This window comes from Protomyctophum bolini, assembly GCF_963924005.1.
Source record: "Protomyctophum bolini genome assembly, chromosome: 4".
Lineage (NCBI taxonomy): Eukaryota > Metazoa > Chordata > Actinopteri > Myctophiformes > Myctophidae > Protomyctophum > Protomyctophum bolini.
The window spans coordinates 3,906,229-3,928,207 of NC_137865.1; the positions used below are offsets into that span (position 1 = coordinate 3,906,229).

A 21,979-nucleotide genomic window follows, 5' to 3' on the forward strand; every position below is an offset into this window, starting at 1 on the left:
GTAGCTTGCCCTATAGAGCAGCTTATTTGTATGTTTTGATAAGGCGTTCCACCATCGTGCTCGTTTGAAGCACGCGGCTAGGTAAGGGCAGTTTCAACCCATCGGATTGCTTCCATCGAAACGACCCGTTGTATAATAATGCGTCTTAGATCTAGTAGTAGGTAGTAAGTCCTCGTCGCGCACACGCGCTTCCGACAGCACTCGGTATGGGTTTGTACGTGTGTTTTCTAAAGCCTGATTTCTGTGTGCGTGCGTGTGCGTGTGTGTGTGCAGTCTCATGCCAGACGCAGGGATGACTCCCTGGTCAGTGACATCGAGCAGCTGGAAGCCTCCATGAGGGACCAGGACATGCTGGGAGGCCAGGAGACTCCCGCGGAGGAGATCGCTCGACTCCGAGAGGCGTCCATGATGAACTCTCTGCTCCTGGAGCAGGTAGGTGGCAGGCAGGCGCTAAACTCGCAAAGGTCGTCAACGTCGGGTCTAATTAATCGGGGGAGAAAAAACGTGACACACACGGGGTGTAGAGGATAAACAAGTGCATGCTTTTTGGTTAGACATTACCCATTGGTCCGATATCTCAAACCCTATAACCCTGACCTCCCACGGGGCAGCACGCCTAAACCTATAACCTTAACCCTCTCCCAAACCCTTAAGGCAGCCCTCGCCAACCTTAATCCGGTCGTTTTAATGCACCCCTCACCAACCCTAATCCGGTTGTTTCAACGCACCCCTCACCAACCCTAATCCGGTCGTATTAACGCACCCCTCGCCAACGTTAATCTGGTCCTTTTAACACAGCCCTCACTAACCTTAATCCGGTCGTCTTAATGCACCCCTCACCAACCTTAATCCGGTCGTTTTAACGCATACCCTCACCAACCTTAATCCGGTCGTCTTAACGCATACCCCTCACCAACCTTAATCCGGTCGTTTTAACGCATACCCTCACCAACCTTAATCCGGTCGTTTTAACGCATACCCCTCACCAACCTTAATCCGGTCGTCTTAACGCATACCCCTCACCAACCTTAATCCGGTCGTCTTAACGCATACCCCTCACCAACCTTAATCCGGTCGTTTTAACGCATACCCTCACCAACCTTAATCCGGTCGTCTTAACGCATACCCTCACCAACCTTAATCCGGTCGTTTTAACGCATACCCTCACCAACCATAATCCGGTCGTATTAACGCACCCCTCACCAACCTTAATCCGGTCGTATTAACACACCCCTCACCAACCCTAATACGGTCGTTTTAACGCACCCCTCACCAACCCTAATACGGTCGTTTTAACGCACCCCTCACCAACCTTAATCCGGTCGTTTTAACGCACCCCTCACCAACCTTAATCCGGTCGTTTTAACGCATACCCTCACCACCAACCTCTATCCGGTCTTCTTAACCAATGCTGTGTCTAACCAAAACTATGTCTAACCAAAGTATGCCTCCCGGATAAACAAGTGAATTTGGAAGTGATGACACAAAGAAAGGAGAAGATGCAATTGGAGCCACAAGTAACACAGTACATCTTTAACCTAATCTAAACGGGAACCCATGTTGATGTTAGCATCATGTCATGCTTTAGCTATTGAAAAATAGCAGATCTACAAGCTCATATCGCGCCACCGAGTGGCGTGCTACGAGCTTGTAGGTCTGCTATTTTTGAAAAATCGAATAACGACTGACATTTTTTAGAATCTGATCTCGGGTCAGAATGGGTTGATCAGACCAGTGTGTGTCCAGTGGAAACCTCGCATGAATCTGATCTCAGGTCAGAATGGGTTAAGCTGATAACCGTCTCTGTTGGCAGTTTGGCGTGTCGGAAGAAACGTCGAGTCCAGAACAGGAAGCCGACAAACAGAAGAAGGTCAATCGCATCAAAGCGCTCATCGCCAAGAACAGGTAAATATACCCAAATATTACACGCTGATACCTTTTACAGTAACGCAATACAACAAAAATACAACATCAGCTTTATTGTCACCATTCTGGGGGTCCTTGACAACAGTGTCGATTTCGTCTACTAAAACTTAAGACGACAATTGTCCGTCGACTACCTTTTTCCACTGACGAAAACTAAGCTACGATGACTAAAACTAAGACTAAAATATACTGACAATTTCGTCAACTAGATCAAATCTAGTGGACAAGAGAAGATCCAGTATATAAGTCATTTTACACTCTGTTTGCATGCTGAAAATAGCCGATCTATACAAGCTCACAACTGAGCTTGTAAAATCAGTCATTACGACGTAAAATCAGTCATTACGACGGCAGCAGGGCCCGCCAAAATACATTTCCGTCGACTAAATCAACTGCAGATTCAGTCGACTAAAATCTTATGATATTTAAGTCGACTAAAACTAGACTAAAACACTAAGACATTCCAGGTGACCGAAACTAAATGAAAACCATCCAAGAGACTATATAGATGACTAAAACAAAAATTAAAAAAATGTGCTGCCAAAGACAACACTGCTTGACACGAAGTGGTGAGAGCACCACTGATATCAGCAACATTTAGGATTTTTTTCAAGACGTGTGCGTGTATGTGCGTTTGTTTGTTTGTTTGTTTGTTTGTTTCTCTCCCCCCACAGCATGCAGAATGTTGTTCCGGGCTTGGCATTGAGTCCAGATCAGGATGAGCAGCGGGACAGCTGTGTTCATCAGGAGAAATTCATCAACATCTCGTATGATCTGGCCGCGCAGGCTTCCAGACGCAGCAAGCTGACCACAGGTACAAACTAACTAACCCGACTAACTATAGCTATGACACTGCTATGGGGTTCAGCGGTGGCCGAACGGTTCGCGGAAGCGGTCTTGATATCGGAAAGGTCGCTATAGTTCGTATATCCCCCGGAACCGGCACGTTCAAATTACCACCGCTGAAGTGCCCTTATGGACAAGGCATTGAACCTCTACCATGAAATGTTCTATGAGCAGGGGGCCTGGCTGTATAAACAAGTTCTTGAGCTTAGTCCAGTTACCCTGGGTAAACATAGTACCTTTCCTTTCCTTTCTTTGCTGGGGGGATGAGAGTGATAGGAAAATGACATGTCACGATTATTGTGGCAAAACATTACTGCATTATTGAGGGTATGTGTGTGACATCATCATACCCGGACGTTATGCTAGTGGCAAAAAAAAACTACTTTCTGACCTTGACAATCCATTCATCCAAACAGAAAAAGTCCTATTTGATTGAATCGAATGATTTTAAACGACATTAAATTCACTTTGTCACTCACTTTGCCACTGTATGCATGCGCACAAATCCTCTATATTATTTGTGATTCATAACGGAGGACAATTCCACAATAAATGAAAAATCTCTTAAGAATTATCGCGATAAACGATAATAACAATTATCGTCCAAATCCCTAAACACTGCAAACAACAAATGTTGCTACAACAGGCCTTTTTTCCCCCACAGTTATAGTTGTTGTGCATGTTCTGAATGTCCATTAATCATCCTCATGTTTTGCGTGTGTGTGTGTGTGTTTGTGTTTGTGTGTGTGTGTGTGTGTGTGTGCGTGTCATTGCAGTGAAAAGCGTGTCCCCCCCACCCTCACCCCATCCCCCTCAGCTGAGTGACGGCTCGCACTTCATGTGTGTGTAGTTCATCAGTAAGAGTCTGTCTTCACCTGTGTTGATTACGTGCTAACGATGTGTTAATTGCATGTCAACAAATATGTCAGTGACATATTAATCCGTCCGTCCGTCCATCCATCCATCCACATTCAACCGCTTATCCGTAGTCGGGTCGCGGGGGGGGCAACAGCTCCCACCAGAGAGCTCCAGACATTCCCTCTCCAGGGCAACATTAGTGACTTCCTCCGGGGGGGGGGGGGATCCCGAGGCGTTCCAAGGCCAGTGAGTCGATGTGATCCCTCCATCCGCGCCTCGGTCTGCCCCCGGGGGTCTCCTCCCAGTGGGCCGTGCCTCGAGGACCTCCCTATAGGGAGACGCTCAAGAGGCATCCTAACCAGATGCCCCGAACCACCTAAGCTGGCTCCTTTCCAGGCGAAGGAGCAGCGGCTCTACTCCCGAGTCTCTCTCGCGTGACTGAACTTCTCACCCTATCTCTAAGGGAGAACGCCAGCCACCCGTCGGGAGAAAACTCATTCTTTATTCTTTCGTATATTCATACAGTATATTCATATTAATGGTGTGTTTATTATGTTAATCATGTACATGTTAATCATGTGTTTTGGCATGTTCATTACATGTGGAGATGTGTTGCTGATGCGTCATTGGCGTTTGGGCGTGATCTGTCTAATCTGCGTTAACACAATCATTCCTGGGATTCCTTCAATATAGGAGCTCTGTGGTGCCGGGAAAACATGGCCGCTTGCCCCCCCCCCCCCCTCCCCGGAAGCATTCCGGGGGGAAAACGGTCGATTTTATTATATCGCTAAAAGCTCCAAAGCGTTCATATTTTGAACGAGAGGCGGATGGACACGTGTGCACACGTCCTATGGACGGGACCTGTTGAATGAAGGCCAATACATACTCCTTCGTACTCTTTCCCGACATCGGGGAAAATCTTCCGGTTCGTAATATAAAGGCTTCCTGAACTATAGTTCGGAGAGTCAGGTGAGGAAAGGTTCTGCGACAGTCTTTCTGAAGCTCAGAATGACGTCCATTTTGTAGCCGTGTCACCCCAGTGTTGACTTCTGTCGACTAAAACTGAGACGGAGAATGTCCGTCGACTACCTTTTTCCACTGACGAAAACTGCATGGAAACACTAAGCTAAATATACTGACAATTTTGTCAACAACTAAAAACTTGACTAAAATGTTAGGAAAATGACTTATAGTGGACAAGAGATCCACTATAACTCAGTTTACAATTAGTTGCTTGCTGAAAATAGCCGATCTATAAGTCCACAACGCGTTGCAGCGCGACGCGTTGTGGGTTTGTAGATCGGCTATTTTCAGCAAGTGAAAAAAAAACACTCTTTACGACGGCATCAAGGCCCGCCAAAATACATTTTGTTCGACTAAATCAACTAGATTTAGTCGACTAAAATCTTATGATATTTAGTTGACTAAAACTAGACTAACACTAAAACATTCCAGGTGACTAAAATGTGACTAAAACTAGATGAAAACTATTGAAGAGACTGACTAAAACTAAAATAGAAAATGTGCTGCCAACAAAAGTCCAGACGTCGGGATTATGTGTTGACGCTTGACACGTGGTTTCTTGTTGTCTCTGTCCTCAGTGAAGACCTACACCTGAACGACCAGCAGGAGGCAGCAGAGAGAGCACGGCATGAAGAACGCCCACCCACTGCACCGCCTCCTCTCTGTGACCTTTGACCTCCAGAGGCCAAACTTTCCCAGGAAGCACTTCTGTCAGTATTAATTAAACCAACAGGTTTGAACAAACGATTTATAATTAAACCACGTTTTATTTATTTATTTTTTAATCAAATGATTGGGACACTTTTGGGAACGTCTTATCAAGAACTCTAGTGAACATTCCGCGGAAAATAGCCAATCTACAAGCTGTATCTCCAACTTGTAGATCGGACATTGTCGTCGAAGAGATTGAATACAGGTGCCTCAATGTTAAATCGAAAAAGAAAAAAATAAGCATTTGTAAAATGTGTGAAATAACCTAAGTATGCATGATGTGAACATGAACGGTACACCATTATCAAACATAAATGTTCCCTTGAACTTCTTTGTTTATGTCAAAATGACTTGCTATACACAGGTTTTGTAGGAATTATACAAATATTAGGCCTCAAATGTTCAAATCACACTTTAAATTACTTATGGCCATTTTCGAATTCCTTTATTGTTAACCCAGTTTCGTCTCCAGACGTCCTAGGAATTATCTCACGGTGTGCCCAAGACGTCTGTACAACGTCTTAGGAATAAAAAATAAAAATGGGCACCCTCACGTCGCTATTTTGAAAGAAGACAAGGGCACACAATTTTATAGTGTGGAGAAGAAGAGAAAACAGACAGTTTAACCCATTCTGACCTGAGATCAGATTCTAAAAAAAATGTCTTCTACATCCCTGACAGTTTTCATTCTGACCTGAAATCAGATTGGGTTAATGTCGAGGTGCCCACAATATTTAGGTGCCAGGTACAGAGCCCTGGGGGACCCCGGTGTTTTTGTTTTAACGCACCACCTACAAGGTTCCCTGGGGTTTCTGTAGGGATGTCACAAAGTGTTATTGCTTTCCCCCCCTGTTGAATACAGTGCTCTATATTGTCATAGTAATTATACAAGGTGTTTGTACAGTAACAGGGGTCTCCTTGTCTTTAGTATACAGAAACTACAATTGCAGGTCCGAACACTAATTTTACCCGAACAAAAATATTTTCTCAGATTTAATTGTATAGCGTTCCCGTACCATCTACACATTTCTAAAGTGACGATTAAAGGACTTTTAAGACCTTTTTTTTTTATATACCCCTAATATTAAATAAATAAATACTATTTAATGTAGTGCATGATTACAATCACAATATGGAGCTCTTAATGGTTTTTTTTAACAAATACTTTTTTCATTTTTTTTTTTTTTCATAAGTTCCAACTGTCGCTTGTCACAGATTTCCACACTTGAAATCAGCTATTTTCAAGCTTTGATCCTGTGGAAATTACCCCAGGTTTAAGTGGTTTTAACAGTTGTTCAGTCATTCATTTCCTGTGTTAAAGAAAGCAGGTTTCTATGTGATAAAAATTGATTTATAATTGACGGAGAGTTGCTAATTTTATCTCTGCAAACTAAAGATTTATAGTTGTTGAATATATCTGACTTGTAAATAATCTCTGCGTCGGTGTGAATGTTTTGGAATGTTTTGTTTTTATTGCAGAGTTTTATTTAAATAGCGAAGGAGAATGCGTTCAGAGTTTGCTTTTTTTTTGGTTTTTATTTGGTTTTTATTTGCTATGTTTTGAGATGGTGGATCGGACCCTGGAACAGCACATGTAAAAAGCAATAAGGACGTTTATGGAACCAGGACTGTTATTTTGTTTAGAGGTTTTTATTCAGTTGATTTTTTGTGTATAAAGTTGTAATTACGCCAGGTTTATTGTTTATATTCTGTACATGGTGAAGCAGAATGGAGGACGGAGCCAAATATGCGACTAAAACTACTCTTGATATGCAAAGTATATGCAAATGTTCATGTCCTTCCTGTTTTATACCATGTTGAATAAAATGTTTGCTGTTCTTACTCTGGTCTTCGTGTTGTTTGTTATGCAAAGATATAAACCTAGTGTTAATGTTATAATGTGTTATAATCTTATAATAATGAGGTAGGGAATGAGGCATTACCCCAGGTGAAGGAGTTTTAAGTATATCGAGGTCTTGTTCACGAGTGAGGGGATAGCGGGGGCGGACTTTTGCTGACTAGTTTCTGAATTTCGGTGTGGTGTTTGGTATGGGTATAAGTTTTTCAAAAAGCTGTGCAACCATATTGGGAGCGCCCCCTAGTGGCCTGTTTGCACAACCTCAAATATTGGCTAGAATGGGGTTGGTATTTAAGTATGTAGGACTAGTAGCATGCCAAAGTTTGTGCGTTTAAGTTAAATAACTACAAAACATTACAAAGTAAAAAGTTCCAGCATGTGTCTCCACTCTCCACAGTAAGCTGAATAATAAAAATCACACCTGTGTGAACTGAGTGGTGCAACTCCCTCTCTCTCTCATTAGCAGGCAACAGTGCAGCACTAATACTATCTCTCTCTCTCTCTCTGGCACAACGGCGCCCCTACTAGTACCCTATAGTCATATACTGGTGCTCATGGCCACATAGGCGGACACGGACATTACTGTTCCTTGGAGTGGTTGCACGACTCAAAAGGTGTGAATGGAGTTTCTAGGTGAAAGTGACTGTTTGATGTCCCATAGGGCTGCCTTTGAGCCCATTATAAATGTCTCAAATTTGAAAGCACTATATTTCTAAAACTATGACACATTTCAAAGATTCCTTTTCAGGCAAACATGTCCACCGTAAGATGAACCTAAGTAGGCTAGAATGGGGTTGGTAGGTTTAAGTATTCCTGAAATAGTGAATAAGTGCCAGGATGCGCAAACTTATATATTGGGGTATATGATTGTGAAGGGAATTCCTAACCAGCCCGCGTTCCTTTTTGCTCGTATGAATTCCCCCCCCCCCCCCCCCCCTCCTGACAGTGCCTCCTCCTACGGTCTTCAGTTCACATATAAATAAATACATTTTTGAAATTAACTAGCTTTTGAGGCATGTACTGGTATTTCATTCCACGTGTATATATATGGTTTAAGTTCAGTCATGTTTTTATTTTATGGTAAACAGCACCCTCTAGTGGTGGTTTTGTCATTTATGGGTTATCAGCGTGTGTTTTTCAGTATGCCGTACGATATGGGCCCATGGTCCAAAATGATGAGAAACGAGGATAACCCATCGTTTAAAAAAAAAAAAATCAAATCCTCAAAAATGATGAAAACGGCGTGCTATAGTATGCCGTACAAATGATGTACGGCATGCGGCCCAAAATGATGAGAAACGAGGATAACTTAAAAAAATCAAAAAACATGGGCTATAACCCATCGTCGCATGGAGACAGAACTCTGCACCATGCATCTCACATGCCTTTGTGGCATAAACATAAAGACAAGGATGTATAAACCGAATGTTGTAGGTTAAAAAATGAGTCAATATAAAAACTGAAACAACAAATCACACTCTTCAGTAGGAGTGACATATTGGGTAAGACTAAGATAACGGTTGTAAAAAGCCCCTTGCTGGGCTTGAACCTAGAACCTTCTGTTTGCAAAGCCTGTGTCTTAACCACTGCTACAACTTTGCTTATACATTAGAGACAGGTAGGCCTACAAAGGTACAACCTTGCAAAGATGCAAAATGAAAAAAAGAATAACTAAAGGCCCTGCTCTTTGTAATACACATACAAACTTGGAAAAACATCCTTGATGTAAGAGTGAGCTAAATATTGTATAAATGTCCGTACTAGTAGGCCTACTTGTGTGCAACAAGCAAGTAGGCACTCGATAGGGTGCAGTTCTAGTTTATTTTGCCATAACACCCACATTTTACTGTGTGGAAACACCGGGGGGGAAATACCCCCCCCGGCCCCACTGTACTGCATCCCAGTAGACCCAGGGTAACAGAGTACATCGATGAGTATTGGCTTCAGTGCTTGGTTACAGCTTGGTCCCCCAGGCTGGCCTTGAACCTGCTTTGGCCATGTACCTCGGTACACAGTCGCATTGGTAGCCACGCTAGAACTCGATCACCTAGAGCACCTCCACCAATTACACTTGTTTCTTTAGGGCTTTTATGTCGAAAGTGTGCATTGTTTTTAAAACCTCCTAAAGAACCTCTATATTCTGAAAGGTGGGTTAAGTCAGACATTCTCAACTGCATCAAGTTCGAACCTGCTGAAGATTTAAAGGTCGGTCCCTGTTTCAATCCTGGATTTAGGCAGTTCAAATGAGGTACAGAAAACCCTTCGACTCTTTGGCTGATCTCACGGAGTGAAAAACTTTATGAGTTTACAGAAGAACAAAAGAAACAAAAAATAAGTGTGAATTGTCTGGAGCCAGTGGCTCAGTGTGTTAGAATGCTGCCACATGATCGGGAGATGGTGGGTTCAAAGAAATAAAGGGGCCAATCCCACCCCATTCTTTACTGACACTTTGCATTCCACACTAACATCAACTAGCACAGAAAAGCTGTGTTGTAGTAACCAGCAGTTAGCTCAGTGTGATGAGTAGCTGTACTTGTGATCCACAGGTCCAGGGTTCGAATCCCACATTAGTCAAGTGGCTCTGTGACACTTTGCTATATGTGACCAGTGCCAGTGATTTAAACCACAAGTCGGCAGTAATGAAACTTCACAATATAACGAAATGTATTCTTCTTTTTTTTTTGGTGGTTTTCGTTTTTAGCCACATTAACACAGTTGTAATGTTAAAGAATGTTTTTATTCCATCAGAAAGTCGTTTTAGTGTCATTAAGTCGTTGTAATTACGTTGCAAAAATGTCTCTATAATGAAAGATTATTTTCCGTATTTTGGGGGTGTGAACATTCCTGCACGTATTTACATAGAGCTGTTTCGATTGGCCATACCTATGTATTGTTCTCCAGTTTCACGTAGCCGATCACCGCCCATAAGTAGCAACGTGTTCAGGCTGTCAGTAAACACAACATCATTCTTGTTGTTTGTTTGTGATCATGGCTAGTAACTTTGAATTGGAACGCTTGCTTAACGCTTTAAATGGACAGGCACAAGACGATCTCCTGGGAACATTTATTTCTGATTTCATACACGCTGGCAGTGACCCGGGTTCAGAGCTCACGGATGAATCGGACACTGATGATGAAGACCATGGCGTTGTTTTCGATCAAATCAACAGGAGTTTGTGTTGTGATAACGAGGACGAGGAAGACGAGTCTGGAGGGACAGCTGGGCCGGGTGGTGTACAGGTCGGCATCGCCTCGCTTTTACTTGTACCAGAAGTCAATAATGTAGCAGTGGACACCGACCGACCAGCAGAAATGGAGAAAATAATAAACTTTGATTGCGGGTGTCATAAAAGATCAAAAGAGAACGTAGAACAGCCGCATTCGTCTTGCAGTAAACAACTCGATCCAGACATGATCTGGGAGACCCGAACAGACATGGCAGCTTTGACAAAGGACCAGAAAGACCTTGTTATTTTGGCGATTATAAAGACTTGTATGAACGACTCCGAAATGACTCAATCCACGAAGAAAGTCAACGCGAAGCGAAAGTTCAACAGATCCACATACATGGTGAACGCCATCGTGGTGTGTCGAGCTACCTTTTGCTTCATCTATGGGTGAGTTTCATTATCATCTTGTATATATTCAGGATCTAGTCTCTGAAATCAGTCTGTTTATGAGTTTATGAGTTTGTTTTAAGTAAGACTGATACATGATGCAGTAGCGTTTTAATTTGCAGTGTGTTGTTAGCGTTAGCGCTGTTTATAACAACATCCGGTATAGAGCGGATACGGAAACGTTTGTGTGCGTGTATGTATGTTTATGTTTAAGTGGGTGGGCTCTAGACCGGATCCAAGCGCTGAACAGTAAATAGAGTCCAGGCATACTAACGTTGTTAGTTAGTAACCCAGCGTTTGTGTTGTTTTTGTTCAGGATCAGCAGCACCCTTCTAAATGCAATTAAGCGACACTACAAGGAGAATGGTATCACTCCACGGCAGAGGAAAAAGACTCCCAGAACGAACAAGAAGTTTCTGACTAAAGAGGACATCACATTGGTGTTGACATTCATAACAAACTATGCAGAGGTCCATGCCATATCTTTGCCTGGTCGACATCCTGGACACAAGGATTACAGCCTGAAGTTGTTGCCAAGTAATGTGACCAAAGCATCAGTCTGGCGTCTCTACAAGGCTGCAATGGAAGATGGTAGGTTATTGTTTTGAAAAAATAAAAAAGAGTGAGCTTGTAGATCAGCTATTGTTGAAATATTTTTTCTTGATGTTTTATTTATTTAATTATTTTTTAATAGGCCTATAGGATGTATGTACAGTTGTACACAGCTTTTTAATTAGGTCTCTCTTTCTGATTAAGTGGTGTATAGGATGTATGTACACAGCCCATTTTAATTATGTCTCTCTTTCTCTCTATTGCAGGGAAACGAGTTGTTGGACTGAGCTGCTTCCGAAGGTTGTGGAAGGCGATTATCCCTCAGGTAACAAGCGTCAAACCCAGGACCGATCTGTGCTGGCAGTGCTACAAAGACAACTACCAGCTGAGCCGAAGTGTCAACATAAGCGACGAGAAGAGGGCAGAAAAGCACCAGGAGCAAATCGATCACCTGGCACGTGTTCATAGAGAGCGTCAGTTGTACCAGGAGATGTCAGCTGCCAGTAAGAAGATCTGTGCGGATGAGGAGCTGTCTCTAGGCCCCTCCAGACATGCAAGCAGGGACATCACAATGCACTACAGCTTTGATTTCGCACAACAGGTAAGAATGATTCTCATCCTCACTATTGTTTGTTGACTGTGTTACTGTGATAGGCATGTGTTAGGATATTTTTTTGTATTTACAGATAAACATAAAATCACAGTCACAGTGTAAGGGTTCATATACATCAGGGGTAGGGGTGCAACGGTTCAGTTAGACCACGGTTCGGTTCGAACCTCGGTATGGGGGCCACGGTTTCGGTTCGGTTTCGGTACAGTAAAAAAAAATACCCCCTTGTGAAGTGATCCCCAGGAACGCGCCCTACTGTACCCTCTACTGTACTGTACTGTACTAGTGTCACTGTACTGGCACACACGAAATCATCATATATACAGTTAATAATGTGCGTGTGTGTTAGGTTGTGCACAGGTGGTTAAAAAACAACCACGCTGTTTTCATGCTCATACCCAGCCAGCCAGCCAGGCAGTGGCTTGCACCACTCAAAAAAGTTTATTTTCTTTTCTTCTCTTTTTTTAGCATATATTATTTTATTAGGCATTTCTGCCTTTTCATTATTTTAAAGGGGGAAAAAAACCTTATATTGCTATTTTAATGTGCCTCATCATTATTTTTAAGGGGAAATAAATGCACCTATGTGCTCACACGGGGCATTAAGCACATGCAGGAAAGAGGAGAGGAGAGTGTCTCCTGGGAGGGGAGTCATTCACAGTGAATGCGTCGTGTCTCAGAAAAATAGCCTACAAAAGTTTACAATAAGTCTACATGAGGATTTAAGGATATTATGCTTATATTATTAGAAGAAGGGCTTCTATCTACAGTCATGGATTGGACATGGGAGTATTTTGTTGGTACTTTTCTGACGGAATGAATGTCCTGCTGCGGGTTGTTTTTGCTCTCACTCTCCCTCTTAATTAGCACTCAAACAGCGAGTGCAGATGCAGAATCAGATCTGAACAAACTTACAACGACCGTGCTTAGAAGCCTGTTGGCGCGAGGTTACTCCGCTGTGTGTGTCTCTGTGTATGACGATCAATAATTATTCCAAGAACGACGTTTAAAGACGAGTGCTGGATTCTCCTCATCATGCCGTCTCTCTCTCTGTGTGTGTGTGTGTGTGTGTATGTGTAGGCTGTAGGGGGTGGGCCGACAGAGTGCTACACTTCTGTGACCGAAAGAGTGCTAGACTTCTTAGTAGGACGGTGTGTGACCGATAGAGTGCTAGACTTCTAAGTAGGCCAGTGTGTGACCGAGAAATACATTCTTCGCAGCTGTAATAAATTAATTAATGCAAACCGAAATAGCGCGGTTCATTAGAGCGCATTGAACCGTGTATGTGGAACCGAACGGTTCGGTTTTCGGTTGAAAACCGTTGCACCCCTAATCAGGGGTGGGCAACTTTGATGATGCCACTACATTTCCACACTTACTCCAGAGGGCCTTGCATATTACTGTCGTAGCAATGTCCATTCTGTATTCAGTCAAGATATTGATTTTAATGTATAATATTTGTTTTTTCTATGTTTCTTCTTTCAGGTGCACTACCCTTCATCTTCTCTCCAGGTTAGCCAGTTGTTTTTCCTCACTGCACGCAAGTGTGGCCTTTTTGGTATCCACTGTGAAGGATTGGCGAAGCAAGTGAATTACCTGATTGACGAAGGCATGGCATCAGGAAAAGGCAGTAATGCAGTCATCAGCTACTTGCATCATTTTTTCAACAACTATGGAGTTGGAGAAAAATACGTTGACCTTCATTGTGACAACTGCAGTGGCCAAAACAAAAACAACTTCATGCTCTGGTACTGTGCGTGGAGAACCATTCACAAGCTCCACTTGAAGCTGGGAGTCCACCTGCTGATTGCTGGCCACACGAAGTTTGGTCCTGACTGGTGCTTTGGACTGTTCAAACAAGTCTACAGGAGAAGCAGAGTTGACACCCTGGCAGACATCGCGACAGTGATGGCTAAAAGCTCTGAGGAGAAGGGAGTGAACCTCTCCCAGCTTGTCGGACATGAAGATGGGACAGTGCTTGTTGAAGGCTTCGACTGGCAAAAACACCTGACTCCCTACTTCCGCAAACTCCCACAGATAAAGAGCTACCAGCACTTCCGTTTTGACACCACGAAGCCTGGTGTTGTCATGGCCCAAAAACACCGTGACTCAAAAGTAGTGGAGTTTCAGCTGCTCAAAGATCCCAAGGTCTTACCCCCAGTACATGGTCTTCCAGTACAACCCCCACCTGGACTGGACACAGCCCGTCAGGAATATCTTTTTAAAGAACTCAGAAAGTTCTGTCGTGATGATGCACAAGACACAACGTGCCCCAAACCAAAGTCCACAGCACCAAAGAAGACTGTCCGAGTGTAACATTTATAAACTGCCTAGCTTTTAAACTTTATGTATTTAGTCCCAGGCAAAGTGCAATTTTAAACCTTTATACTTTTTAGTCCCAGGGAAAGTGCAATTTGAAACTGTATATATTTCTAGTCCACAGACAAAGTGAGATTTTAAACTTTATGTATTTAGTCCCAGGCAAAGTGCAATTTTAAACCTTTATACTTTTTAGTCCCAGGGAAAGTGCAATTTGAAACTGTATATATTTCTAGTCACAGACAAAGTGAGATTTTAAACTTTATGTATTTAGTCCCAGGCAAAGTGCAATTTTAAACCTTTATACTTTTTAGTCCCAGGGGAAGTGCAAATTTAAACTGTATATTTATTTAGTCACAGGGAAAGTGCAATGTTAAACTGTTAGTTGTATTTTATTCTTATGCCACTCTTATTTGTCATTGTCACAGTATGCAAATTCAAGTATGTGAAAATAAACAAACTAATTCTAATTCCCATCTCTATTTATTCTTATTCTAAGAGCCCACTTTGTTTTACTAAGTGTCCACTCAAGTCATTCTGTGCAGTTGACAGCTAAGTGGGGGGAGTGGTTAGTGAATGGGGGGAGTGTTTATGCAAGTATCTAGGCGTGGAGACAAGTATCTATTGTCACACCCATTCCTGGGCTCAGAGATGCTAAATACTTTGAAATCTTAGAATGGCAAATTATGTACTTTGGTGTTTACAGTTCAACAAATTTCAAATGGTCATATCTTCTTCATTTCCCCCCCAATTTCAATGAGCAATACATCATATGAAAGGTTACAGTGTGCAGTTTCATAATATGTAAAGAACTGAAAAATGAAAAATGCCCCCTTGTATATTAAACCACTGGCACTGGTCACATATTTCTAAAACTATGACATGAAATATATGAAATATAGTGCTTTCTGAGTAGTTTCTGAGTTATTTAGTTAGCCTCGATTCTCATCATTTTGGACCATGCTGGAAGTTTTTACTTTGAAATGTTTTGTAGTTTATAGCCGATCGTTTTCTGAATTTTTTTAAAAATTGCGGAAATTGCGGAATTTTGAATTTTGAAATTGCGGAAAGAATAATGGGTTATAGCCCATGTTTTTTGAAATTTTGAAAAAAAAAGTTAGCCTCGTTTCTCATCATTTTGAACCATGGGCTATAGCCCATATCGTATGGCATACTATAGCACGCCGTTTTTCATCATTTCGGAGGATTTGAAAAAAATGAAAAAATAAAAAAACGATGGGTTATAGCCCATGTTTTTTGAAATTTTGAAAAAAAAAGTTAGCCTCGTTTCTCATCATTTTGGACCATGGGCTATAGCCCATATCGTACGGCATACTATAGCACGCCATTTTTCATCATTTTGGAGGATTTGAAAAAAATGAAAAAATAAAAAAACGATGGGTTATAGCCCATGTTTTTTGAAATTTTGAAAAAAAAAACTTATCCTCGTTTCTCATCATTTTGGACCATGGGCTATAGCCCATATCGTTCTAGTCAGGGTTCTAGTCTCATGAAGAACATTTTCACTGTCCATCTAAATTCTAAAAGGCTGGTTAAATGAGACATGGGCTATAACCCATCGTTTTTTTCATATCCTCAAAAACGATGAAAAGCGGCGTGCTATAGTATGCCGTACGATATGGGCTATAGCCCATGGTCCAAAATTATGAGAAATGAGGATAACTCAAATTGTCGTAGTGGTTAAGATGTTGGCTTTCCACGTGGGAGACCCGGGTTCGATTCCCGGCTGTTACACTATCATACAAAAGAAGACCTCAACAGCGCTAAGAAAGATCTGATTAATATGATGCTGTGTTATTTAAACTTTACTAACTGAAGGCTAACGAACAAAAGATCACTTCAAAATTACCAGGAGACTTTGCCTGAGAGTGTCTGACTGATGGTGCAGTGGTCTAATCATCAGGGTTTCAGTACAGACATTCCATGTTCAAGGCCTGTTCCTCCTACAGCTCAATGCTGCAGTAATTTGAACTTTTCAAGGCTAGAATAAAAAATAAAAACTCAAAAGCACCCGGAGACATCTGCTGAATGCCCAAAGGTGCTGTGGCGTAATGGTGTGGAGCGCTTGGCCCGATGCCTCTGCTACAGTCAGTTGGCCGGTTCAAGTCCCATGTCATGACATCAAGGTGCTGGAGGACCATCGGGAATTCCTCCTACAGCTCAATGCTGCAGTAATTTGAACTTTTCAAGGCTAGAATAAAAAATAAAAACTCAAAAGCACCCGGAGACATCTGCTGAATGCCCAAAGGTGCCGTGGCGTAATGGTGTGGAGCGCTTGGCCCGATGCCTCTGCTACAGTCAGTTGTCCGGTTCAAGTCCCATGTCATGACATCAAGGTGCTGGAGGACCATCGGGAGACGGTGCTCTCTCCCCCTGTTTCCTGAGATGTAATGGTTGGGGCTTATATCTGAAAGAACCCTGTCCAGCTAATCTTTTACCATGAAAATGTCTAATTTAACATACTCTTACCACCTCTCAGTGTGCCATTTTCCAACTGGCCTGGAAGCCAGACATAAAAGAGGGACTTTCCAACCAAGTTTTGGGCCACCTCAATTTCCCAAATTTGCAATTTCCGCAATTTGCAATTTCCAATTTCCGCAATTTGCAATTTCCTCAATTTCCGCAATTTCCAATTTCCCAAATTTGCAATTTCCGCAATTTCCGCAATTTTCAATTTCCGCAATTTGCAATTTCCTCAATTTCCGCAACTTCCAAAATTTTCAATTTCCGCAATTTTCAATTTCCGCAATTTGCAGTTTTTCATTGTGAAATTCATATAGTCACAGACTATTCTGTCAGATGATGGGCCAAAATGCATTGCTATTTCTTATCTGTAAAACTTTAGGTGGACAGGGTTCTTTCAAACATAACCCCCAAATGCTTCTTTTCAGGAAACAGGGGGAGAGAGCACGGTCTCCCGATGGTCCTCCAGCACCTTGATGTCATGACATGGGACTTGAACCGGCCAACTGACTGTAGCAGAGGCAACGGGCCAAGCGCTCCACACCATTACGCCACAGCACCTTTGGGCATTCAGCAGATGTCTCCGGGTGCTTTTGAGTTTTTATTTTTTATTCTAGCCTTGAAAAGTTCAAATTACTGCAGCATTGAGCTGTAGGAGGAACTCCCGATGGTTGTCCAGCACCTTGATGTCATGACATGGGACTTGAACCGGCCAACTGAATGTAGCAGAGGCAACGGGCCAAGCGCTCCACACCATTACGCCACGGCACCTTTGGGCATTCAGCAGATGTCTCCGGGTGCTTTTGAGTTTTTATTTTTTATTCTAGCCTTGAAAAGTTCAAATTAATGCAGCATTGAGCTGTAGGAGGAACTCCCGATGGTCCTCCAGCACCTTGATGTCATGACATGGGACTTGAACCAGGCAACTGACTGTAGCAGAGGCATCGGGCCAAGCGCACCACACCATTACGCCACGGCACCTTTGGGCATTCAGCAGATGTCTCCGGGTGCTTTTGAGTTTAATTTTTTTATTCTAGCCTTGAAAAGTTCAAATTACTGCAGCATTGAGCTGTAGGAGGAACAGGCCTTGAACATGGAATGTCTGTACTGAAACCCTGATGATTAGACCACTGCACCATCAGTCAGACACTCTCAGGCAAAGTCTCCTGGTAATTTTGAAGTGTTCTTTTGTTCGTTAGCCTTCAGTTAGTAAAGTTTAAATAACACAGCATCATATTAATCAGATCTTTCTTAGCGCTGTTGAGGTCTTCTTTTGTATGATAGTGTAACAGCCGGGAATCAAACCCTGGTCTCCCACGTGGAAAGCCAACATCTTAACCACTACTACAATTAGAGTTATCCTCGTTTCTCATCATTTTGGACCATGGGCTATAGCCCATATCGTACGGCATACTATAGCACGCCGTTTTTCATCATTTTTGAGGATTTGAAAATAATGAAAATATGAAAAAAACGATGGGTTATAGCCCATGTTTTTTGAAATTTTGAAAAAAAATTTATCCTCGTTTCTCATCATTTTGGACCATGGGCTATAGCCCATATCGTACGGCATACTATAGCACGCCGTTTTTCATCATTTTTGAGGATTTGAAAAAAATGAAAAAAACGATGGGTTATAGCCCATGTTTTTTGAAATTTTGAAAAAAAAAGTTATCCTCGTTTCTCATCATTTTGGACCATGGGATATAGCCCTTATCGTATGGCATACTATAGCATGCCGTTTTTCATCATTTTTGAGGATTTGAAAATAATGAAAATATGAAAAAAACGATGGGTTATAGCCCATGTTTTTTGAAATTTTGAAAAAAAAAGTTATCCTCGTTTCTCATCATTTTGGACCATGGGCTATAGCCCATATCGTACGGCATACTATAGCACGCCGTTTTTCATCATTTTTGAGGATTTGAAAAAAAATGAAAAAAACGATGGGTTATAGCCCATGTTTTTTGAAATTTTGAAAAAAAAAGTTATCCTCGTTTCTCATCATTTTGGACCATGGGATATAGCCCTTATCGTATGGCATACTATAGCATGCCGTTTTTCATCAATTTTGAGGATTTGAAAAAAAAAAACGATGGGTTAAAGCCCATGTTTTTTGAAATTTTGAAAAAAAAAACGTATCCTCGTTTCTCATCATTTTGGACCATGGGCTATAGCCCATATCGTTCTAGTCAGGGTTCTAGTCTCCTGAAGAACATTTTCACTGTCCATCTAAATTCTAAAAGGCTGGTTAAATGAGACATGGGCTATAACCCATCGTTTTTTTCATATTTTCATTATTTTCAAATCCTCAAAAACGATGAAAAGCGGCGTGCTATAGTATGCCGTACGATATGGGCTATAGCCCATGGTCCAAAATGATGAGAAATGAGGATAACTCAAATTGTCGTAGTGGTTAAGATGTTGGCTTTCCACGTGGGAGACCAGGGTTCGATTCCCGGCTGTTACACTATCATACAAAAGAAGACCTCAACAGCGCTAAGAAAGATCTGATTAATATGATGCTGTGTTATTTAAACTTTACTAACTGAAGGCTAACGAACAAAAGATCACTTCAAAATTACCAGGAGACTTTGCCTGAGAGTGTCTGACTGATGGTGCAGTGGTCTAATCATCAGGGTTTCAGTACAGACATTCCATGTTCAAGGCCTGTTCCTCCTACAGCTCAATGCTGCAGTAATTTGAACTTTTCAAGGCTAGAATAAAAAATAAAAACTCAAAAGCACCCGGAGACATCTGCTGAATGCCCAAAGGTGCCGTGGCCTAATGGTGTGGAGCGCTTGGCCCGTTGCCTCTGCTACAGTCAGTTGGCCGGTTCAAGTCCCATGTCATGACATTCAAGGTGCTGGAGGACCATCGGGAGTTCCTCCTACAGCGCGCAGGGTCTGGCCCATTCCTCTCTGTTATGTCATATGACGAGCATTTAACTTTTAATATCACAATTATTGTAGCTAATCTTTAACTGAATCTGGAAGTATTCCTTTATTAAATGATTCTTCATAGTCTGGAATTGTAACTGATCAATTTTCTTTTGTGACTTTCGCCTTTATTTTATATGGAGGGACAGTCAGTGGTGTAAACTTTATTTATATAGCACATTTCATACATAAAATGCAACTCTGTCACATTCTGTCTCTCCCTCAGTCTCCACACTGGCCTCCCATATCCCATTCCAGCACACCCAGTTCCATTTACACACCTGTCAACTACCTCATCAGCCCAGCAGTGAACACTTCTCCAATCAACCTGCTCACTATAAAACTGGACTCAGTACAAACACTCATTGTCAGTTCATAACCTGTGTCACAGATGTCCTGCCTTTTCATGTGTTGACTTTGATGTCATTCTGATTCATGCCTGATTCCTACCTGCATTCCCCTGTGTAAGATATCTCGTAATTCTTTATTAAATACTTTATTATTATACTCTAGTTTGTTGTGACTTTGCTCCTGGGTTCAACTCTGTCTGCATCCTTGACAACTAAAGTACTTCACATATTAAACTTTATTTATATAGCACATGTCATACATAAAATGCAACTCAAAGTACTTCACATGAAAATAAAATAAAAAATAACAAGCAGCGGAATGCCATAAACAAAAAGTAGGTCAATCTACAATTAGCAAATAAAAATAGCAATACAAAACTAAAACATTAAAAATGGTAAGGAAATTTGTATTGGATAATACATTTTAAATTGATATTATTAGATATTCAACTTTATTGACATTTATAATTAAATTGGTGTCTTTACACTGTAGAATCCATTGTTGTTTGTTTCTGTTGCTTAACTCTGTTGCTTTAACTACATATAAGTGTCTATTTGTTTGTCTCTAAATGTTTTGATGAATTGAACAATGCCCTTTGTTCAATTCATGCCATACTATAGCACGCCGTTTTTCATCATTTTTGAGGATTTGAAGAAATTCAAAATTTCAAAAAACATGGGTTATAGCCCATCGTTTTTTGAATTTTTGAAAAAAATGTTATCCTCATTTTTCATCATTTTTGAACATGGGCTATAGCCCCTACCGTACGGCATACTATAGCACGCCGTTTTTCATCAATTTTGAGGATTTGAAGAAAATTCAAAATTTCAAAAAACATGGGTTATAGCCCATCGTTTTTTGAATTTTTGAAAAAATGTTATCCTCATTTTTCATCATTTTTGAACATGGGCTATAGCTCCTAACGTACGGCATACTATAGCACGCCGTTTTTCATCATTTTTGAGGATTTGAAGAAATTTCAAAATTTCAAAAAACATGGGTTATAGCCCATTGTTTTTAGAATTTTTGAAAAAAATGTTATCCTCATTTTTCATCATTTTTGAACATGGGCTATAGCCCCTACCGTACGGCATACTATAGCACGCCGTTTTTCATCATTTTTGAGGATTTGAAGAAAATTCAAAATTTCAAAAAGCATGGGTTATAGCCCATCGTTTTTTGAATTTTTGAAAAAAATGTTATCCTCATTTTCCATCATTTTTGAACATGGGCTATAGCTCCTACCGTACGGCATACTATAGCACGCCGTTTTTCATCATTTTTGAGGATTTGAAGAAAATTCAAAATTTCAAAAAACATGGGTTATAGCCCATCGTTTTTTGAATTTTTGAAAAAAAAATTATCCTCATTTTTCATCATTTTTGAACATGGGCTATAGCCCCTACCGTACGGCATACTATAGCACGCCGTTTTTCATCATTTTTGAGGATTTGAAGAAAATTCAAAATTTCAAAAAACATGGGTTATAGCCCATCGTTTTTTGAATTTTTGAAAAAAATGTTATCCTCATTTTTCATCATTTTTGAACATGGGCTATAGCCCCTACCGTACGGCATACTATAGCACGCCGTTTTTCATCATTTTTGAGGATTTGAAGAAAATTCAAAATTTCAAAAAACATGGGTTATAGCCCATCGTTTTTTGAATTTTTGAAAAAAATGTTATCCTCATTTTTCATCATTTTTGAACATGGGCTATAGCTCCTACCATACGGCATACTATAGCACGCCGTTTTTCATCATTTTTGAGGATTTGAAGAAAATTCAAAATTTCAAAAAACATGGGTTATAGCCCATCGTTTTTTGAATTTTTGAAAAAAATGTTATCCTCATTTTTCATCATTTTTGAACATGGGCTATAGCCC

General features: G+C 41.3%; 1 protein-coding gene across 6 annotated transcripts in view; it reads left to right on the top strand.

The window, feature by feature from the left end:
• Window positions 1-7,206, top strand: part of LOC308314193 (pleckstrin homology domain-containing family A member 5-like) — a 93,761-nt gene extending 86,555 nt beyond the window's left edge. For 4 of the 6 annotated variants that reach the window (XM_080761665.1, XM_080761666.1, XM_080761667.1 and 1 more), the window contains 5 exons: window positions 274-432; window positions 1,814-1,905; window positions 2,601-2,740; window positions 3,549-3,612; window positions 5,232-7,206. In XM_080761665.1, coding sequence (XP_080617791.1) covers window positions 274-432; window positions 1,814-1,905; window positions 2,601-2,740; window positions 3,549-3,612; window positions 5,232-5,328 — 552 coding nt within the window. In that variant the 3' untranslated portion in view covers window positions 5,329-7,206. Of the gene's footprint in view, window positions 1-273; window positions 433-1,813; window positions 1,906-2,600; window positions 2,741-3,548; window positions 3,630-5,231 lie in introns of all 6 variants that reach the window. The other 2 variants (XM_080761668.1, XM_080761669.1) reach the window with 2 other exon arrangements.
• Window positions 7,207-21,979: the final 14,773 nt, after the last annotated feature.